Consider the following 22,507-nt stretch of genomic DNA (forward strand, 5'->3'; position numbering starts at 1 on the left):
GAAAATGTTATAAATCTGCAGTCAGATTTAAAAACTTATTTATGAAATATTTGTGTTGTTGCTAATGGAAATATATAATTGTTTTGTACTTAGATTCATTGGTTGGCTGTCAATGGACGGACAGAATTGCTTCATGACCTTGTGCAGCACGTCAGTAATGTAGATGTTGAAGATGCAATGGGACAGACAGCCCTTCACGTAGCTTGTCAAAATGGACACAAGACAGTATGTTTTTAACTTCATTAACTCATTACAGGCACAGAGAATTGGGTAATGCTTAAGTGTTTTTGCATGTTATTTTTTTTCAAACTCCAGGCTAGTCATCCATGTGATGATGGTAAAATGTGAAGAGCTCTATTGTCTTAATACTGACTCTATATTCATCTTGTAGAGATAATTGATGTTGCTGTTTCTGAGACTCCAAATGACTTTATATACTCAGACTTACTCTATAGATGTTCTGTATTATTATTGCCTTGTTGACAGCGGGTTTTGATGTAATGGTAAAACAAGGAAGATGTTCTTCCTTGTTACTTGTAATAGCTATAATTGTACCAGCTAACAGCTATTATAAACTTTTGACATCTGAAATGGTCTTAATTTACTCTGAATAAAACGTGCACTGAGTTTGATCAGGTATGCATTTAAAGTTAGATGTAAACAAATTCACAGACTCTTCATTTATTGATGTACATGTCTGTAATTGTAGATGTGGTCTTGCATTAGAGCTGAATTTGTACTCTGAGTACAAGTCTAGATGCTGTTTGTACTTGAGCTGCATCAAAGACATATAGAGCAGTGATCTTGAATTATACACATAATTGCCTCCAAAACTACTTAGTCTGAAAAATTGTCTTTCTACCCAGCTCCTTTCTGTTGTCATTGTCAGATCTTTACTTTGGAGGTGAAATTTTGTGGAACTAGTATCTGTTATCTTATTTACTTCACGTGAACAGAATACAGCAAAAGTTGTTTGAATATCAGCTCAGTATTTTCATTACGCTTACATACAAATATATCTTTTCTTTTGTCTGTATGTTTAAAGCTTAACCTTGAGGTAAGCTGTCCTTAAATTGAGGATTGCTTCTGTATTAAAACAAACCCCAAAACATTTGTAATTCCAGGGGCCTGAAGTTCAGTAAGAAGTGTTGTAATGAAAATAAGATCTGTAACTTCTGACAAGCATGGTTCTCCATGCAGTGTTCAACAATTTTGCTTTTGAGATTACTATAAATTAAATCCTTCAGTGTAATTAGATGTGTACGGTGCTATCTAGTTCTAAGCCATTAGACCTCTCTGCTGCTGTCTCTCTAATGGTGTTTTTTTGTTGTTTCAGACAGTACAGTGTCTGCTGGACAGTGGTGCAGATATAAACAGGCCCAACGTGTCAGGGGCAACTCCTCTCTATTTTGCTTGCAGGTATGTACTCTTACAGTTTAAATATCATGCTAAAGGTATTTTTTTTCTCATCAACAACAGCGATGCAAAGGCAGGAAAAATTAGGAAACATAAAAGCTGACTTTAAAATCTTTCCTCATGTTTGAATGTAGTTTGATGCCTTATCTAAATGTTTACCTTGGTTCTTCAGCAGTATATACTTCTTTGTAACAGACACATTAAGCGTATAGCTGTGCATGTTACAGCAAGAATCAATGACTCAAGAACTTTTTTCTGAAAAAGAGGAGATCTATCAACCTTGGTTATTTTGATGAATATTTTTCTCTTTCTTGTGACAATTTAAAACCTGTGTATTTTATGGTAATAATTCAAGTTGCTCTTTGTACTGGATCAGTATTCTGTGCATTAAGCTCTTATGCATGGTTAAGATAGATAAGCACTGATAACCTTCCCAGCACACTTGTAAATACAAGTCTGCCAGGCAGATAACTTTAGTGACATTTTCAAGATATCATCTAAATTATTTTTTGTCTAATGTGAGAAGACCCCACATGTTGATGCATAGGTACAATTAAGCTAATGATAGCTACATTATTAATTTTGTAGAAGTGCAAGCTTTATACAGCAGTTTTGACTATTTGTTAATGTGTTACGATGTTGTAGCATACACTGTTCAACTTTATTTCAAATCTTTATGATAAATGATTGTTTTTAATTGGACCATTTTTACTATTATTTCTTTTGAAATTCTATAATCCCTAGGCTGTCGCTATAGGTTAAATAGTTCACTTGTGATTAAATGTTAACAAAAGCAGAAGGAGAAGTGCTGGACTACTAGAAGTTCCATTTTGGGAGTCTTAGTTTCTGGAGCTTTGGGGTTAGTGTGTGCTGTTTCTTGGCAATTGATAAGGAGGGAAGTAGAGAATGAATAGTTGTTAGATTTTGGCACCCACTTTAAAAGATGAAACCAACTTTGTCTCAGCTTGGAGCTTTTCCATGGGAAGGGAATGCATTGCAAGTCCATTGTGATATTCTTTTAGAAGCAATGGAGAAGCTGGAAGGGTAGAGTGGACAGAGCACATTGTGGAAGTAAGCGTTATCAGAAGTGCCAACTGATGGTGCTACCAGCCAAGGAGAAAGTTCACTGAGGACAGGGTGAACAGCAGTGGCAGTGGCTGGTAATGGCTGGAGAGAGGGTATGAGTGCTTGAAGTCTAACTCTGATATCCCTGTTTTTCAAGGTGTGGAGACTTACAGTGAAGAGGTGCTTCATAAGGCAGTTAATCTTAGCTCCTATATGAGATCTGGTTGCTGTCTGTGTGTTTGTATTAGGGTGAAGTCTGGTACCTTAGTTTAACCTATTGGTTTCCTGATCTGCAAAGACATGGAGGAGGCAAACTCAGCTGGACACTATTGAGATGACTAGTTTGTGATCTGAAACTTTATTGGGCAACTTTATCTATAGCCTTAGTTACTACATTTTTTATCTTTTGTTATAGCAACTAGATACTTAAATATTACATTTTTGTCAGATGTGCAATTGAAATCAACAGTTAACTAGGCTTCAAATTTGTTTTTAATTAAATCAGCATGTAATAACTGGTACTTAATTTTTCATTTTCTTCAGGGAAAAAGGAGTTTTGGCATAACTAGATAATGTATTAGTTGAATAATGGTTTTTTTTCCCCCTAAATCTATTAGGAGTGAGCGAAGAACTAATTTAGCAAAGAAAGCTTTTCAGTGAAGTTCTCCTGGGTGCAGGAATTGGAGCTCATAGATACTTATTAGGCAAGGATGGTACATTTCTGAATGATGAGGATGACTCTGGTTGCATAAATGGGCCACATCTAATTTTCCACTAGGCTTCTGCGGTGACTTGGAAAGGTAGTGGTGGGGCATGTGAGTGTCACATTGTCTTCTGTCTTGTGTTTCTTAGTTTCTTATTATATAGCTATTAGTTTCCTCCTAATTTTTTGTTGCCTGTTTGTAAGGTGTAATAAAATTCAACTCGTGACAATGCATAACTGCTCTGTTAACTCTTTTTCTTCTTTTGGATAGTCATGGTCAGAGAGACACTGCACAAATTCTTTTGATGAGAGGAGCCAAATATTTGCCAGACAAAAATGGCATTACTCCACTAGATCTCTGTGTACAGGTACTGTTACTAATACTCTTTTTTTAATAAGAACTGTCAGTTGCTAACAATATCAGTTATGTTTAGGCCAAAGAAAGATGATAGTTCTTTGACAAAACAGAATTGCAATATGTATGTATGTATATATATATTCAATGAAATCGCAAATTTTGTTTTGGAAATTTCCAGTTTGTACCCTATGCAAAAGTTTGTAGTGGGGATCTCATTAACATCTTTGCCAGATAGGAGCTCACAAGAAGCATAGGAGTTTGCAGAAATCCATTTGACTAGAAAGTCTGGAATCTTTGTCTAATGGTAATAGGCTCTGTCTAGGTTTTTGTGCGCTTAACTCTTAACAAACAACAGAAGTTGTGCTGACTTTCAAAGGTTTCTGAATTCAATATCTGGATGATGAACAAAGAACAAAGCTGCAAAATCTTATGTATTTTCAACTGTTGTGCATTTTGTGTTTGGTAAAATATTATTCATGCTACTTGCTAGTGTGTCTTTTCTTGATCTGTGAACACTTACATAATTTTATGTAGGATCAGGTTGAGGATAGTGTGTAAATAAATGAAGGGAAGGAAGATTTTGAAACCTTTGCCAAGTAATCAGAAGACTAGAAAACTATTAACGTTGAACTCTTCTGTAAAGTCTTGTTTTTGAGTGCGATGTGTGAGTCAACTGTAGCTATATCTGATTCATACTACCACTGGAAAGGCTTGTGAAGGAAAAAAATGGGAGGGGAAAATCCTCCAAAGTGTGACTTAGAGATATCTCTAAGGAGCAGGAAGTGATCCAGAACACTTGAGAAGTAGATCCAATTGCATTTCATCTTAAACTTTTGCTGATGAGATCTCTAGAAAATGGTGAGGGTTGTTTTAGAGGAGATCCCTCACTCCTGCCTTCTGTAACTCAAACCTTTAAAAGCAATGTAAGGCATCAAAAATAAATGAAGTATATTGAATGTGCCTGAAAACTGCTTAGAAGTACCAGTTTCCTTTACTGACTCACTGATGTCTTTTCTGTGAAGCTCAGAGGAATGTATTATGTCATCATTATGGCAGAATGACTTACTATTACTGTAAAACCACACTGTACTTGACTTTTGAGGCTTCTTGTAGCCACAAACCTGTAAGGAAGTACAGCAGTATGTACTTAGTGGTACCATTCTTATTTCTTTTTTGTGATTGGAGTATCAAATATCTGCTTCAGTTTCCAGATCTGCAATCCCTAGGGAAGTAGAAGAATGAATACCACTCCAGAATTCTTTTTTTTTTCCTTCTTAAGTTGTGACTAGTGACATCTGGTGTTTGCAGTTTTGTAGGGAGGGTAATAGTGTGTTTGAGATCCTCTAGGCAATACAAGCTTGTAAAAAATAAAAATAAAAAAAGAGAAAACAAAATATATTATTTCTTTTTACATCGGTAGTTTTATTTTTTGATTATGGATTTGGTTTTCAAAGTAGATTTGTGCTTCAGGAAGACTGAAATTATAGATCTGTATATTTCTTGCCAGTAAAACCTTGCTTTTAAAGAGATGACATTGATTAATTCTTGAGGATTAAGAATGGTTTAGATTTGAATACATAAGTTCTTGGCAGTAGGAGCAATTTAGTGAATCTGTTTATGAATCTCCTATCACTGAAGTGTGTTCTAAATTGTTGTGCACAGAGAAAGATACTCTGGAGTTACAGCTTTTAATAAATTACATCTTTCCAGTTTGTGACATCTATTCAGCTGCTAGGTGTCATTTTAAAAATGCAGCTGTTGAATAAAATTTTATAGAAGTAAACCACAAAGTTCTGTTCTTTCCAAATAACAAAACTGAGAAGAATGTTGATTAATACTATAGTTCTGGGGCACACATAGAATCATACATGTGTCTTCCTTTTGAAGTTAAAAAACCTTTTTCTATGTTCATCCTGGTTTTAATTTTAACAAATCAGATTCGTACCTTATGAAACAAGCAGGATTTGTTTCAAAGGGATTAAATTTCAGGTATACTTAGGTGGTTTAGTGTCATCTACCAGCAGAGGGGCTAAATGTCGTGCTGTATTTAATCTCTTTGGTGAGTTGCTGTGAAAGTTGTTTAAGTGTAATCTAACTTTGATTTTCCAGGTAGGAGAACTTATCCACTCCATTAAAAAAAATACAGGATATGTTTGGTCTAATGTACTGAACTAACTTGATTCTGTCTTTTCTCAAACATTTAGTGATGTCAAACATTGATGCGTTTCTGATTTTATTTTAGGATGTCTGTAGTCAGTGTTTAAGTGTTTTCAGTCCTCAGTAGGTCTTAATGCCTATACTAGGATAAAGCCCAATTTGAATACTTCTTTTAATTAAGAACTGTTTTGAACTATTGTTTTTTAGGGTGGATATGGAGAGACTTGTGAAGTCTTAATACAGTACCATCCTCGGCTTTTCCAGACAATAATTCAAATGACTCAGAATGAAGATCTACGGGAAAACATGGTAATATGGTATTATGTTTTGTAGACCTACCAGAGGAATGTTAGTATGGGTTACTTTTCTTCTCTCCCAACTTAGATGGCTTTTTTTTTTTTTAATATTCTGTTTACTTGAAAGGAACTGCAAACAGTCTTGCAGACTGTTAGATTAAAAAGAGAAATATTAAAGGTTTGGTTGCCACTTCACTGAACTTGGTGCACTAGATTGTGGAAGTTTTTATTGATTTATGTAATCCCATTACCTGCATTACAAGGTTGAGGACATATGTCTCCATAGTTTGATAAAGTGAAATGATACAGAGGTGAGAATTGCCAGCATGTATTTTAGAAACATGGGAATATGGGGTAGATAATTACAAGTAAAAGGAATGTTAAAGGTTTAAAACCATGGAACAAAAATGGCTTTCCACACAAAGGTAAATGACAAAGCACACTATTGTGTATTGCAGAAGTGAAGACAATAAGAAGGGAAAATGGGTGTTTCATCTGAGCAATCACAGCAGTGTGTGTGAAAATCAGATCTGAATGGAAATCCATGTAAAATATATCAGATGATTCGTTGTATAGTTATACTGCTTGTAAAAAATGAAGCTTTAAGTATGTTTTTTTTCAACCAAGTCCAAACTGTTTTGCCCAGGGACTTGGGTAATGGCCAGTTCATATTAACTGAAAGTGGTGACAAAGATTTAGAAGTTAAGTCTCACGTTTTAAATATTCTTGACAAACTGGAAAAAATACTGATAAACAGTAGAGTGAAAGAATGGGTTTCGCAAGTACAGTGCTCCCATGCTTAGGTAGGAACAATCAGTTTTGAAATAGAGTATGGGAAGCTGTTGCCTCTGGAGCAGCTTTGTAGAAAAGGATCTGACATTTGTTGTAGGCTACAAGTTGTGCTGACACGTTGGTATCTTGCTTTTGAGCTTGTGAGAGTGAGGAAGAAGGAAGGAACTTCTGTTTCCTTTAAGAGACACAAAGCTGTCCTGCTGCACAAGTTCTCTTTTCCTATCTTAGTTGAAATATTGCATCCAACTTTGGGAACTATGTTCAGAGGAAGATGAAGACTCCTAAGAATTTGAAGAAAATAATAAACACAAGAAATGGGTTCTATAAGAAGGTTTACAGTTATGTAGCCAAAAGAAGTTAGGGGTAGGAAGAGGCTTGCTGACTACCTTAAATACATAGAAGGCCACTCAATATTATTTTACAGTAAACATAACAAATGTTTTGTCTTAGACATTTATCGTTAGTTATTCAACTTAGCACCAAGAAAGACTTTCATGTAGTTAAGGATAGTGGAGTATTAGAGAAGAGCATACTGAGTCTGCCTCGAGTCTTAGTATTTAAATACAAACCAGGCAAATTGGACAAACTGTTATGTTCTGCTATGGGAGCAGAGTGTTGGACTAGACTGCCTTTGTGAAGTTCCTTTCCATTTTATCTCTCTACACTGGATTGCTGAACTTTCTGAAAGTTGGAGTGACAGAAGTGAAGTAAATGAGAAGATTGTAGGAATGCATGATGAGTGGTGTCACTGAAGAGTTAATTGTGAGAAAATGCCTAGGACAGAGAAAAGTGTACAACAAAGGAGTTAATAAAGTGCTAACTAAAGTTAGGTTAGACGTTCAACAACAGAGGTGTGAACATTAACATTTTTAGAAATTAGAGCTAGACTCTGTAATAATATTCTAAATTAAGCTTTGTTCTGACTGTCGGTGCAATCTCCTTTGTTTTAATGAACCAGTTGCGGCAGGTTCTGGAACACTTGTCTCAGCAGAGCGAAAGCCAGTATCTTAAAATCCTGACAAGTCTTGCTGAAGTTGCTACTACTAATGGTCACAAGCTACTGAGGTAAGTGTGAGAATTCGTTGACAGTCTGCCAGGTCGTTCTCACTGCTTAATAGATTTAATAATCTAAACCATCTGATGTTGGGCACATGCTAGAATAAATGGATCTCACATCTAATTCTGTATAACAGGACCTGCTTAGATCACTGTCTTCACAAGGATCTCACTTGAGAAAGTTGGTATCTTCCTTGTGTAGCTGCTAGGACCAGGAAGATGGAATTGCAGAGAAGTGGATTTTTAATTTTTTTAATTAGTTTAATACATCTAGCTTTTTAGCAAGCCATCATTATTACTTCCCAGCCCCTCTTCTATTTTTCTCATAACTTTTCTTTACTTCCTGCATGTTTTCCTCTTGTGTCCAAGAAGAATTTTGTGGGTTTTTTTTCAGACATTTGTATCATGTCTGCTGGTTCTGTTTGTCTTCCATGGTTACTAATGTATGTATGAAAGCACCTGTACTGCACCAAAGCAAAAATAGCATCAAACAATGTGCTATCTCAGCAGTGCTAGTAGCAGTTAGCTGAAGAAACATGTTAAATGTTTTCCTAGTATGATTTCCTAATTTTTGTGGCACTTGTTAAAGGCAGTTTATGCAAAACACCTCATCTGTAATGTGTTGGAACTTCAGATGTGTTTAATGTAAATTAAACTGACAATTTTGTATTTCTCTTTGATTTATTACTATTATTGCTCCATGATATTGAGCAACATTCTCTCACTGTGGCTCTAGAAACAGACTGTAGAAACAGCTTGTACATGTCTCAGAATATGAGTTGCTGTGTGCTCTGTAGTTGCTGAATGTGGATTGTCTAGCTCAGGCTGAAGACAGATTAAAAGCACTCTGTTGAATGGGCTGACATTTCTGGAGATGCGTGTACCGAGGGTGTTCTTTAGGCTCTTACTGACCAACTTCTTTTTGGTATATTGTCACCAGGGATATGGAGTAATTTTTCTATTACAAGATATAAATTTCAAAAACTGCAATCAGTTTGTGCTTCAACTAAGTATATCTCAGTTGCTTTTAGCATTAACATAGTGAAGCTGAAAGTACTACTTGGTAAAAAGACTGCTGAGCTACAGCCTCTTTCCTGTCTCTCTTCCTTCCAGAAAATTGTTTGGGAAATACAGTCAATGTATTTAAACTTCTGACAATGTTACTCTTGTGTGGCTGAACCGATATCACTGGAGTATTAGTTTCCTGGACAATAACTTACAGACCATTGCTGTTTTGTTCATTGTTTAGTTTGGAATCATCTGAAGTAAATTTTTGTAACACTTCTAGCATGTAGCCTGGAGTGACTGTGTATGCAGACTTCTGCCTTAAACACCCACTATGATCACATGAAATTAGCATCTCCATACCCTCCATTGCCCATTTCCTCTTTCCATGAAATAACTGTAGTTGTTTGGTCTTGCTGGTTTAGATTGGGTTTAGCAAAATGTTTCCAAATAAGCTAGTGAAAGCAGCAGTAAACTATTGACAGCGCTTAAACACTTTTCTGTTTAAGTGAGTCCACTTCCTGGAGACTGAGAGATTTAAACTGTTTCACCGAGAAAACACTGTTGCTGATGGTAAACTTGAATTTAAATTCTTGAATCTTGAATTTTGCATTCTTGTATTAGCATACTGTATTCATAGATTGTTTTGGTCTGTGAGCAGAAATTTTTTTCCATACTAATTTTCAGCTGTGACCAGTACTTTCGGTAATGTAACTAAGGCCAACTAGTCAGGAGATTTATGTTACCAAGTTGAAAATTAAACTTTCTCATTCTTGCCATGTTTACCATTGTATTCCTTTCTTATCCAGATTTATTGAAAACTTCCCTGGTTCAAGTCAAAGTAATGACAAGGAAGTTATGCTTTCTGTAGTAGTTGTGTAGTAGTTTCCTTAGGTAGATGTATGAGTGTGTTGTTTTTTATTTTTCTTAACACTTCACTGACAGTCATTAAAATGTTATGCTGTGAACAATAAGTCTTTTGCTTTTACCCATACTGTAGGGAAGCAAAGTCACAATGAAGGTACGGTCGTGCTACAGTTGTCCTTAGCAGTGTTCCAACAATATTATGCATAACTGATGTTAGAAATTTCTAATTCTGTTTAAATTTAAGAGAGCTATGTCATATCTGTGTCATATGTATGATCCTACTGTGTATATTTCAGTGCTTTTTTTTGTTTGGGGGGTGGGAGGGTGTTGAGTTGTTTCAGTAAATTTGCCTGCAGCGCACTGAGGGAAGAGCTGTATTCAGAAGTACAGTTAGATTCTTGAGTTTAGATAGCATGAAACCAGCTGTGAGTTAGCAGATAAGTCATTGCATCAGCAGTATACAGCATCCTCAAAGGGTCAGTCTTCTGGTCTGTATTGATCTTATAGTTAGAAAGCAAGTACTTCAAGGATAAAACTAAATAAATGTGTGTGTGTATTATGGAGTGGTTTGGGTTGGAAGGGACCTTTAAGAGCATCTAGTTCCATTCCCCTACTGTGGGCAGGGACATTTCCCAATGGATCAGGTTGCCATTGTCTCTATCCAACTTGGCTCTGAACATTTAAATGGGTAGAACATTCACAACTCCTCTTGGGAGCCTGTACCAGTGTTTCATCACCCTATGAGGAAAGCATTTCTTAAATCTTCCCTCTTTTAGTTTAAAGCCGTTACCCCCTACCCAGTTGGTAATGCTCCCCAATAAAAAGTGAGTGTTTCCAATTCCACACTTTGTGGTGAGAGAGTTCTTACAGATTTCAGTGTTAGCCAGTTAAAAAGGCATCAAATTTTATATATATTAAATAAGTAAAAAGCCAATACTCTTACGTTGCATCTTCTAGGTCTCTTGTTTTCCTTGAGTAAAACAGTGGCATTTATCATCCTGACCCTGTAGCTGATTAAGGTAATTAATGGACATTTAGGACAGGAGTTAGGTTATGGATGAGCTGTGGCAGTATATCTGCTTAATCGTTACAGTTTTACCATTGGATGTGATCTCTTCTGGAATGAAAAATGCTTTTAAAACTGATTAACCCAATTTTTTTCATACATTGAGATCTTTACTGTAATAAGCTGAACTTCTTACCCATGACCTATGCAGGAAATAAAAGTTCAAATGCATTAGGATTTAAAGACTAAGATTTTTTTTCAGTGTGTGTGTGTCATACCGTAACATTAAGATTTCTTACTCCTTAATATACTACTTTGTTTCATCCAGGAAAACAAACTTAAATATTCCATTTCTTCCCCCAGCTTGTCAAGTAATTATGAAGCTCAAATGAAGAGTCTCTTAAGGATCGTGAGGATATTTTGCCATGTCTTTCGCATTGGCCCATCCTCTCCCAGTAATGGAAATGACATGGGCTACAATGGAAATAAAACTCCAAGAAGTCAGGTGTTCAAGGTCAGAAAAGTATATGATGTTGTTAGGAAGATAGACGTTAAAGAGATGAATTTCACAAAGCATGCATTCATTAATCAGACATCTCATGAACAGGAAGTAAGTTTGGTTGATGTCCCTCTCCCTTCTTAAGTTAAGTTTGACTCTTTCCTTTTCTTTAGTTATTTTTTCCACTGGATTCATTTAAACACTGCACATTTCACCTTATTATTTATGTTTATTTTATGTTTGATTTTCATGTATTATTTATTGGATGTTAAAAACTTAGTTCTCAACTGGTTTTGGTAAACTTTGTTTTTAGTTTTAATAATTTATTTAAGAAAGTAGTGATCTCAAAATGTGGTAATATTAAGCAATATAGAAGTCACTGTATTAATGTTAATTCAAAATTAGGAGTTCTTATTCAGTTTCTATTCTGTTTGTTGTTATCACTCTGATCATGAAATTTTTTCCCGAGTTATTCTTGAATGTTGTTATTGTATGCTTTAAAATGAACTACCACTGCAAGATTCTTGATTTATAGCTGGTTTCAAAAATGTGCTTTAGGCTCTACCCATTTAGGTATTTAATTTCTAAAATTTTTTAAATACTCGTTTGTGAGAAATCCTGTCAAAAATTATATCTTTACTTTCTGTAAAGCCGTCTCAGTTGCCTGCATGACACTCCATCTACATTCGGAGTATAACTGATAAGCTTTTCAGAGCACCCGAAGAATAAAAACTGAAGGATATATGTATTTTTTCTTTTCTATTTTTCTTTCTTCTTCCATATTCTTGATGACACAGTTGATATCACCAAATTTAGATGCCAGTGATTAAATGATGAGAATATTCCTTAACCTTCACGTTTCTTTCAGGTGTTCTAAAAATGGGGTATTTTGAAATTACTGCTTTTATTTTTATTTTATTTGTGATCTGATATGTTTATCAGATTATTTCTAATGAATTTTAAAACAGAGCTATGTTAATAAGTTCATGAAAATGACACTAATTAAAGGTTGGACAGATACTACCTTTTTTCTTTTTATTTTTTTCCTTGGGAGTAGCTTTATTTTGTTCTGCTCCATTTTGTTCTGGATTATAGCCTAAAATACAAAGAACATTCTTTTCAACTCATTTTTTCATCATTTCAAAACTCACTGTAAAAGTAAAACAAAGAATAAAACAAAAATGTCACAGTTTGTGAAGTAAAGCTGTATTTCAGCAAAGTTAGTTACCTGTTTGGCCATACTGTTTTATGTGCTGGGGAAATTGTTTCAACATTTGGTTTGTAGGTTAGTTTTGTGCAGTAGACTAATATTATACAACTGGCAAAGTTACCCCAGAAAGTATCATTAATTCTGTGTTCTGTAAAAACAATTTTAATGTTTTCTTTTTTTTTTTTTTAATGAAAGTGAAGAGTATAAACTGTTGTTGCATGAGCTAACAAAGCAAAACATTCACGAAGATTTAAAATTTGTTATTGTTCCTTTTTAATTTATTTTTGAAGTTTTAAAACTTGGCTAGACCCTCCTCGGGGCCAGTGCTTTCTCCAAGATATTTTTAAGGTTGATTTAAGTTTTGGAGTAAACTGTGGAAGATAGTTGATGAGAGTTTGGTCTGGTTTAGGAATGGAGTACACTGGTCTGGCAGTGCAAATTTAAACTTAGTTGCAGTTGGACTAGCCTGTAATTTTCTGGATATGCTGTAACTGGATAGTTACTGCGAGATGAGACGGTTTGAAGTCCATTGAACTCCTCTTTGTATCTCTTAGGTTATTATGTTGGTAATTACTGTAGCCATACTTAAAGAGACCTGGGAGTTGCCTGTCTTCATTGATACTAGCGTCACCAGTGCTTTCTTTGAATGCTGTTTATTTGAACAAGTAAAGACCTATAGATACTGTCTTATTTTACTGTGTAGGATGCTAATCATTTGTCCAATACAGTCTCCTTTCAAGAGTGGATTGGGAAACTTTCATTTGGGGGATGATGTTCAGGTAGCAGTGGCAGGAGTTCTGTCTTCTGGCACCCCTGTGTGATACACAAAGGAATATTTGTTAGGTGTCTGTGACTTTTTTTTCCTTTCTTCTGAACATATTCCCTTTATGTTCTAATAGGTCTGTACATGCTGACTTTTAAAAATCTGATGCAAAAACATTTTATCCAGTGTAAGAAATGAAGAAAAGGTTTTTTTTTTTTTTTTTCCAACACTGTGTTATGGTTTTCTTCTGTTAGTGTACTGGAGCGTGTCAGACATCCTTAGTAATTTTGCCACGTCTTAGAAATTTTGTAATTTTTTTTGAAGGGTTATCACTGTAATCTAGAGTAAAATTGAGAATATGAATATGTATTGATTTGAGGCTACTGATAAGTGTTGTTTCTTGGCAAGAGCAAGAAAACCACAGGGCCATCTTTGCTTTACTAAGGTTCCCTTTATGTAGTTTTCCACAGGCCATCTAGAGAGAACTGTGGTCATTATGAGTGCAAGATGTTAGTTTCATATAGTATGTAGAACAGAACCTACCAGACATGGAGACCAGGCTAGCTTTCTTTCCTCAGATTTCTTATTGGAGAGAATGGAAGTGTTGGAGTTTTTTAACAGTAAAATTCAACAAAAGTTTTTAATACTCAGCTTTCATGGAAATTGATTTATTCTGGGAGCATATGGTTATTGGATACACTGACAGTGCTCCAAACAATCTAGACTTCTGATACTCTCTGCTGCAAATAGCTGTTAATATTCAAAAGCAGGGTTAGATGATGAGAACATACTTTTAATTACCTGCTAAGTCCTTAAATTCCCTAATTGGTTAAAAATGTTGGTTCAACAGTAATATATGGAAAAGAGAACGTGTTAGATGTTTGCTTTTGCTTTTGGAATATTATGGGTGACTTCAGTCAAAAATATCTCCCTCTACTCGTAGAATGTACCCTTGTGAATTGCCCTCTTAAGCAGCGTTAAGGAGTGGCACAGTTGGGCCTCATGTTTTTGAAATTCCTGTGAGGAAGCCACAAGTGTCTCAGCTCTTCCCATCCTCTATTGTAGGCCTCACCTGAGAGCAAATGTGTAACAATGCAATTGTGCCAGGTTTGCATTACATTGGTTATACTGGTAGTGTAAAGAATGACTTTGTAAAGCTATGCATTTCATTTGAACAAATTGCTATGACATCCTGCTAATGTTATTTTTATTTCATGAAGGTATTAGTGACCCCCAACCTGAGATACTATCACAATGAGCTGTATGATCTCATATTGTGCATAAAGCACTAGATGCATGTATTGATCTGAATATATTTGGCTCTGTTTAAGGTTTGCTCCATCCACTTTTTAAGGAGAGCTTTTTTAATCAGGACCTTAAGAAAGCACTGTAAGCTCTCAGTCTTAAAACTATAGGTGTGCATTAATGTCTCTGATTGAATGCAGCTGTTGGGCAGAGCTGTGCTGTGTAAGAACAGGGAGGCCAAACTGTGTTAAACAGTTCAGTGTTTTGACCCTTTAAATTATTTTACCTTTGTTTTGTATCCTCCTTAATTGTTTTCACTCCATGTGAGATTTACTCGTTGTGCTCTGTGGTAGAGAATTTTGAGGAATATTTTACTCTGATGTCTAATATGACTTCTGAAGTATTATTTAGAATTTTTAAATGTGAATGATGTTTATTTGCCTTAGTATTAATGATGTGCTGATCATATTATCTAACGTGAACGTGTTCTTTTTTTTCTTTTTTTTTTTTTGCATATTTTATTGCAGCCACTAGAACTGCTCTGGCACTCTTTGGACGAATGGCTAGTTCTTATAGCCACAGAGCTGATGAAAAACAAAAAGGACTCTGCCAACATTACTTCTATTTTGCTGAAGCAAAAAGGACCAGATCACCAGGATGCTACTCCTACGCCTTCCTTTGCTGCTGCAGGATCAGAGAGCAGAGAAGAGCTATCCTCTGACACAAGAGACTCGAAAACATATGAAGTTGCAGGGAAGCAGGAAGCTTATGCTGATTGCCAGGATGTTATCTCCATGACAGCAAACAGGCTAAGTGCTGTCATTCAAGCATTTTATATGTGCTGCTCCTGTCAGATGCCTCAGGGGTAAGGAGAATACTGTTCATTAACTAAGCTATTACAATTTTAAAATCATATGTGCTTTCTTGGAAGGGTGCTACTGTTGACCAGATGCTATTAATGGCAGTCAAGGGCACACATCCTGATGCTTTCATTAGTTCAATTATTTAATCTTTTTTCCTGCTTTAATGACACCAAATGGTACAGCAGACTTTACTTAATGCTGTTGGTGACTGCAGTGGAGCAGGTTTCATTTTGACTGCCCTTTTTAATCATGTAGGATACGTTCAGGAAATGTAGTTTTGATCTTTTGAAATTTAGCTGTTTCTGCTGTTGGTTCTTTGTGTGGAAACATCCCTAACCTGCAATAAGTATAATTGATCTCAGAAGAAATGTGAATTGTGTATGAAAGTGGCAGCTGGAGCAAGACTCATGTGGTTGTATTGCAGAAGTTTTCAAAAGAAGCCTTTCATCTCAAAATAATGCTCACTTGGAATTCTGCCCCAGGTTAGCAAGTATTATTTTGTGTGGAATAGGCATGACATAACTTATGTAAATTAGGTATCATCAAGTGTCTGGTTTAAAACAAAATGTGTCCACTGTAGCTGAGGTCTTGGTCTGTCCAGGCTTGCTTATATCTGTCAAGTGAACTTGCAAGGGAAAAACGCTTTGGCCCTCCGGGTTAGGAAAGCATGGAGATTTGATCCTGGTCCCCGAGGAATCTTGAAGTGAGCTTCCCTCTGCACAGTACTGCTTGATTATTCCTTGCTGCCAGAAGGATTTTTTTCTTTCTCTGCAAATGTAGTGGATTAAAAACTTTCAAGTCAGCCAGTACTGTTTGCCTGGTGTCTCCTCTGTGGGTGTTCTGGAAGATGCTCCGAGGAAAAATACTTCCAACTTGTGCTTTTGGCTTTTAATTCTACTTCACCCTGAATAAGAAACTGCTTCTAAGCTATTCCCATTGAAATCTCCCATTGAAAGCTAATTCCACTGAAATCAAAACTTGCTAAGATAAATGATAAAGCGATAAATAAAGACTATTTATGACAGTCACATGAAGAGCAGAAATATTAACAGAAATGAGTAAGTTTACCTTTTTCCCCTTCAAGTTATGTCTCTACCAAGGTTAAAGTTGAGGCTGTCTGTATCCTGCTGAGTTGCCTGTGGACCTTGCCCAATGCTTCTCTTCCTCTGCCAGCTTTATGCTGTGATTTGGGGAAAAAAGCTGTAGTGGATACTGTGTAGATTGGAGAACTATCATAGAAGCTAGGAGGGTCTGCACTGTTTCAGTGATTTATTGGTAAGTTGGAGAACTTGGGATGCAGAAAAGTAAGGCAGCTCACACCTGAGTTCTGTTTTTTTTGTTTTTTTTTTTTTAGAGCATTTGTCAGACCTTTGTAGAGATGTAAAAGTGTGAGATTTATTCTACTTTACGAGGATTTTCATAGCAATGGGAATAAATGGTGTGTCAGTCTAGCTGCCATCTTCAAATATAATTTGAAGTTCTAACAAATGACATTTTCAGACAGAACATAATTTAAAATGTCTCTAATTTTAGATCTGAGTGTCTTTTATGTTTAATGAAGGAGAGTAAACAGAGCTCTTAGTTTTCCATTGTTTTTAATGTTCACAGAATAAAAGATGACATTTCATGCTTTAATGGAAAATTATCTGGTAATGAATTACTGAGTGGAAACAGAGGGTTAGCACTTGAGCTATGAAAACGTTTGAAGCATTAAGGTTATTTTCATTTGCTGTTGTGATTACTTCTGTGAATGCTCATTGTATCTAGGAATTCTTTGTCAAAATACTGAAATACAATGTTGCAAGTTTTCAGCATCAAAACTGAAGAGTTTTTGTAAATAACATCTAAATGTGTAAATTGAATCTGTAAAGAGAAGACTCTTACAGTTGTTCAGTAGTCTCATACCATATATCAAACCAGAAATAGTGTTTTTAACATGTTCATACTCTGCATGAAAGGTTTTTTTGCTAGTTTGATTTCTGCAAGGACAAGGGAAAGGATATGGTGAAATTTTGATGAAGAAGAGAGTGAAGGAAAATAGCTCAGTTTCATATAAAAATGAGCAGCTCTGTTATCTAAATTGACGTTGAGAGCATTGTTAAATTCAGACTTCTGTTGCTGGAAATCTGTTATTTTCAGCTTGTTTGTGGTAGTTAATTTTCTTAATGAAGTGGAGGTCTAGTAATTTTTCAGAGATCTTTTAGGATTATTGTCTTTGACATTTTAAAAGCACTATTTTTCACTACCTTTCTTAGATACTGGGTGTTTACTTTATCCTCAATTGCAGATGTTCTTGTAGAAACTAAAGGACTCTACGTATTTCTCTCTTCTTGAGAAGCACACAACACAGACAAGTTTGCACCCACACAAATCCCATGTAAATTCCTCCCGTGTTCTCTGAACATATGCAGGAGGAAGATTAAAATTAATGTAATGTACATGCTAATGTACAAAATGCTTGCATGGCAAATAATTTTGTCTATTTAAGAAGCTATTAAGTTTTACTTTGCCCCTTGTTATTAATGAGTTTGCTGTTTGTAATATTATTTCTTCATAACTCTCTTTCTCATTTACTACAATTTATAAAGTGTGTGGTGGGAGTTTTACATAATGAACAAGCACATAGAACAATGTGCATATATTATGTGTACAATAATAGTCCTTTGTTTGTGTTTCCATTGTATTGAAAGCTGGGAAAATTCAACAGAGAAATGTCTTCATATGTGTTAATGCTGCTGAGTACTTAATGACTGAGTAGTTAAAAATGTTTTTTATTTGTGTAATATTGTATTAAAATACATAGCAGTAACACATGTAATTCAAATTCTTTTATGTGTCATTAAATACAACTATATTATCATTTTCTTTCAATAGGATGACATCGCCTCGTTTTATAGAATTTGTTTGTAAACACGATGATGTCCTTAAGTGTTTTGTTAACCGGTAAGATTCAAGGAATGTGTAGTTCCTAATTTGTTTATTTTTTTTACTAATATGGTCCAACCTTGTATACTACTTCTACTGACAGAACTGTTTTGAGGTTATTGTTTTGACATGTAGAGCGTACACACTCTTGGTCCTTCCAAACACTCTTGGTCCTTCCAAATTTGGGAAACTGCATATTGATGATTTAGAGATCAGGATTAAATGAATTCTTCCACATTTGTAAACAAATTTTCTGTAAGATTTGGTGAAATTTTGTGAACAAAATCTTTTTTACGGAGCAACAGAGTAATTTTCTTAACTGGTTACTGTCTCCTCTTTTTCCAAGCTTACTCTTCTAAGGTGAATGACAACTTTCATACTTACAGAAATGTGTTACATGTAGTGACAACTTCTAGCCACTATCTTAGTACATTTGATTGTTCTCAGTGTTTTTCAGGCACTGCCCAGCTTATAATTGTCTTCTATTTGAAGCTCCACTTGTATCCTCTACGTATAAAGGGTGGAGATGGCTTAAGCAATTTGGAAACAAGTGTTAATGAAAACATTAGAAAAAGAAGGGTCTGTTGGAACTGTTCTATAGGAGTAATTGTGTTGGCTATTTAATGTGTCATAATGCATTTTAATTAGATCTTTGACTAGCAGACTTCTAACCCAAAGTATTTTTCTTTCAGGAATCCCAAAATCATTTTTGATCACTTCCATTTCCTTCTTGAGTGTCCTGAACTAATGTCAAGATTTATGCACATCATAAAGGCTCAGGTAAATGTCAAGAGATGTTTTGCTACAATTTCTATGAGTATAAGAGAGTTGTTTTTTTTTTTTTTTTTTTGGCTTGTTTGGTTTAGAGTCCATTTGGGGAGGATAGGTGAACTGTGTCCTCTAGTGCTTCTGAATCTGAGACACTCTAAAATTGAAAAAGAACAGAGGATGAGTACATCATTATTAGTTGATTTCATCATGCTTACTTAATGGGAGCTTCTTCAGTGAATCATTGTATTCTAATTTTAACTTTTGCAGTTTCCTCCCATTTGGTTGATTGTGGGTGAGTCTGCTTTGTTTTGTTGTTGTTTTTTCCAAAGTAAAATCCTGATGTCTTGTATAACCTGAACTCACTTCATGGTTTTATGTGGGATGTGAATTCTAGACCAAAAAACTACTCTGCAGAGAAGTACTGCAGCAAAGTGAAAAAAAAATAGCAAGCAAACTTCAGTATGGAAGCCTGATTTATGCAACACTTCCACATTTTGATATCGTTGCCCTTTCCACATCCCAAAATACTTCATAGCTTACTCATAGTGCTAAGTAACTCAGCGCATCTCAGAATGAATCTGCAGTGTGCGTCCCCATTTTCACAGAATTGCAGACCAGTTGAGATTTGACAGAACCTCTGGATCCATATGTCCAAACCCCAGCTCAAGCAGTGGCAACCAAAGCAGGGTGCCCAGACCCATGTCCAGGTGGCTTTTGAAGACCTCCAGGAGAGTTCACAACCTCCCTGTGCAACCTGTGCCAGTGCTCCGTCACCTGCACAGAAAGAAGTGCTGCCTGATGTTTAGAGGGAACGATGTTTCCTTGCCATGCTTGTGAAGAAGGAATTATCTTGTTGAATGCATCTATGTAATGTTGTTTACCTTTTTGTTTTGTAGCCATTTAAAGATCGTTGTGAGTGGTTCTATGAGCATCTGCATTCAGGGCAACCAGATTCAGACATGGTGCACAGACCTGTTAATGAAAATGACATCCTTCTGGTTCACAGAGGTATTCTTTTAAACAGAATTGCGTGTCTCTGAAATACATGGAAATAAAATGAATTAATGCTTAAAATTAACTGATGCTTTATATTTAGATTCTATTTTTAGGAGTAGCTGTGAAGTTGTCTCCAAAGCAAATTGTGCAAAACTAAAGCAAGGGATTGCTGTGCGATTTCATGGAGAAGAAGGCATGGTGGGTAAAAAAGTGCACGGTTTTCATTTATGCTGCATACAAAAAAAGAAACTAATCCTATTTTTCATGAGTATTGTTTAGGATTAAATCCAAAGTTAAATTAACTTTTGTACCTATATTAAGAAATATGTACATACCTACCTTAACTGGCAGTAAAAGCTCTAGGTACTAATATGTTTTATTCTTTTGACATGCAGGGGCAGGGTGTGGTGCGTGAGTGGTTTGATATCTTGTCCAGTGAAATAGTTAACCCAGATTATGCCTTATTTACCCAGTCAGCTGATGGTATGTCTCTGCTTTTTTTGTTGTTGTTGTTGTTGCCTAATTTTAGGATACATTTTATGGAAGCATTTTTGTCATCCGAGAGTCACTTAATTGATTTCAGAATGTAAGATTGTTAATTATTAAAAGTGAAACTGACAGAATTATATTTGTATGGAGAGAAGTGATCTGTTCAATGTATATTTTTAAAACTGCAAGTGAATTCTTTTTAATGTGAAGTTTCCTTAATTTTTTTTCTTTTTATGTAAGAGGAGAATGAATTGTTGGTTTTAATGAAAACAAGCTATTTAATTATTCTATTCTATTTCTGTCTGGTATAATGCTTTGACAGCAGTACAGAAAGTGTTTCCCTTTTTTCTGAAGCTTTAAGGGAGCTGTAGAGATAAGATATTCCTTCATTTCTCTTTGGAAAACCACAAAGTCAAGCAATTGACTCTTGTGTTAAAATAATGTGTTGGTCTCCATGGGTCTACCTCATATTTGACTTTCTGTGTTTTAGGTGCTTCATACTCAGCAAATCTTTATCAGTAAAAGATTTTGTATCAGCAGTAGTAATAAATGTTTTGCCTTTTGACTTAAAAAGCCTTAGGAAGTGGCAAGGATATCAGTCAACAGCGGAAGTGTAAGTCAGGTTCTGAAAGTTAAAAGGACAAGTTCAGGGATGTCTGTGTGAGATGGTCACTTCCAAAAAGACCAAGGCTGGATGGCCTGCTGTCTGCATCAGGCTGGGTCCAGATGATAGGAAGTGGATATATTCTGATCTTTCCTGTGAGCTTGTTCACAAATTTATAGAAGCATGATCACTCTCATGGGCCAAAGGTGCTGGTAGAAATGAATGACCAAGTTCAGCAGATCGTGCTTACCCTTGTGCTGATGATAATTATTTCAGGGTGCTGCCTTGGAGAGTTGTAATAAGCAGTATTATTATAGTAATATGGTGTCATTACATTGTAATACATTTCTTTCTTTGTCTTTCTGATGTGAAAAAAAACCCCACAACCTTCCAGAATGCCAAAATAAAACTTTGTTTTTAAATGGTTTGTGTGTTTGTCAAATATGAATTTCACTTAGAGTAATCCAATTATGTCCTATTTTGTAGGAACAACCTTCCAGCCAAACAGCAACTCTTCTGTAAATCCAGACCATTTGAACTACTTCCGCTTTGCAGGCCAGATCCTGGGACTAGCTCTGAATCACAGGCAGCTGGTGAACATTTACTTCACAAGATCATTCTACAAACATATTCTAGGTATGATTTTATTAAAATCCTAATTGTTACTCATAACAATTGTCTGAACAGTAAATTTCTTCCTTTTTACTTCTGTGTGTGTTCAGAAGTGCAAAGAATCTTGCTCTGTGTATGTCAAAAAAAACCAGCACAATATGGCAGCGATGACTGTTTCAAATTGAGTGCCTCTTATGAACTGCCACAGCATGCAGAATGTCCTTTCATTTGAAGTGCTATTCCTTAGTCTTCTTTGGAGATAGCTTGTTGTTTCACTCTTCGTCAAGAATGTGGATAAAGTCTTACTTTTCCTCAAGAACCACTCTGTACTTTAAGCCCTGGCAAGGTGTTCAAGGGATTATTTAGATCTCATCCTGATTTTCTGCAATCTGTTGTTTATCTGCGTTCTTTTTTTAATGGTTCATGAATGTGGGATAGATGTCTTTTAACTTCGGACTTACTGTTCCTTTTTCCTAAATGTGATTGGGGAACACTGTTGGTCTCTGAAGATGCAGTGGTCTTTCTCAAGATCTTGCAGAGAATTGGGTTTTGCTTCTCTCCCACCTGACTTGTTGGTTTGTTTCTTCTTTGTTTATTTTTCCCCTCCATTTTGCAACAATAACCTGTTTTTATAGTATGAATTTAAAGATGTCTGCCACTTCTGATGTTTGTTTGTCTAGAGTTTGTCTCATGTTACCAGATTTGTTCTTTTGCTTCTTACTTGTGCCACAGGATGGTTTTTCAAAAGTGAGAAATTAGCACAGTATGTAAATGAGCTGTTGGCAGTGGAAGGGAAAGGCAGCATCTCT

General features: G+C 35.7%; 1 protein-coding gene across 3 annotated transcripts in view; it reads left to right on the plus strand.

The window, feature by feature from the left end:
• The window catches only part of HACE1 (HECT domain and ankyrin repeat containing E3 ubiquitin protein ligase 1), a 44,533-nt gene that overhangs the window by 6,920 nt on the left and 15,106 nt on the right, over window positions 1–22,507 (plus strand). For 2 of the 3 annotated variants that reach the window (XM_065735396.1, XM_065735413.1), the window contains 13 exons: window positions 94–225; window positions 1,337–1,419; window positions 3,456–3,552; window positions 5,907–6,008; window positions 7,746–7,852; window positions 11,085–11,331; window positions 14,966–15,303; window positions 18,176–18,244; window positions 18,919–19,006; window positions 19,894–20,005; window positions 20,094–20,191; window positions 20,389–20,476; window positions 21,573–21,722. In XM_065735396.1, the coding sequence (XP_065591468.1) occupies window positions 94–225; window positions 1,337–1,419; window positions 3,456–3,552; window positions 5,907–6,008; window positions 7,746–7,852; window positions 11,085–11,331; window positions 14,966–15,303; window positions 18,176–18,244; window positions 18,919–19,006; window positions 19,894–20,005; window positions 20,094–20,191; window positions 20,389–20,476; window positions 21,573–21,722 (1,711 nt within the window). The remainder of the gene's footprint in view (window positions 1–93; window positions 226–1,336; window positions 1,420–3,455; window positions 3,553–5,906; window positions 6,009–7,745; window positions 7,853–11,084; window positions 11,332–14,965; window positions 15,304–18,175; window positions 18,245–18,918; window positions 19,007–19,893; window positions 20,006–20,093; window positions 20,192–20,388; window positions 20,477–21,572; window positions 21,723–22,507) is intronic. The other variant, XM_065735404.1, reaches the window with a different exon arrangement.

Source organism: Cyrtonyx montezumae, unplaced genomic scaffold, assembly GCF_038088225.1.
Source record: "Cyrtonyx montezumae isolate F1298 unplaced genomic scaffold, pur_monq_1.0 scaffold_0, whole genome shotgun sequence".
Lineage (NCBI taxonomy): Eukaryota > Metazoa > Chordata > Aves > Galliformes > Odontophoridae > Cyrtonyx > Cyrtonyx montezumae.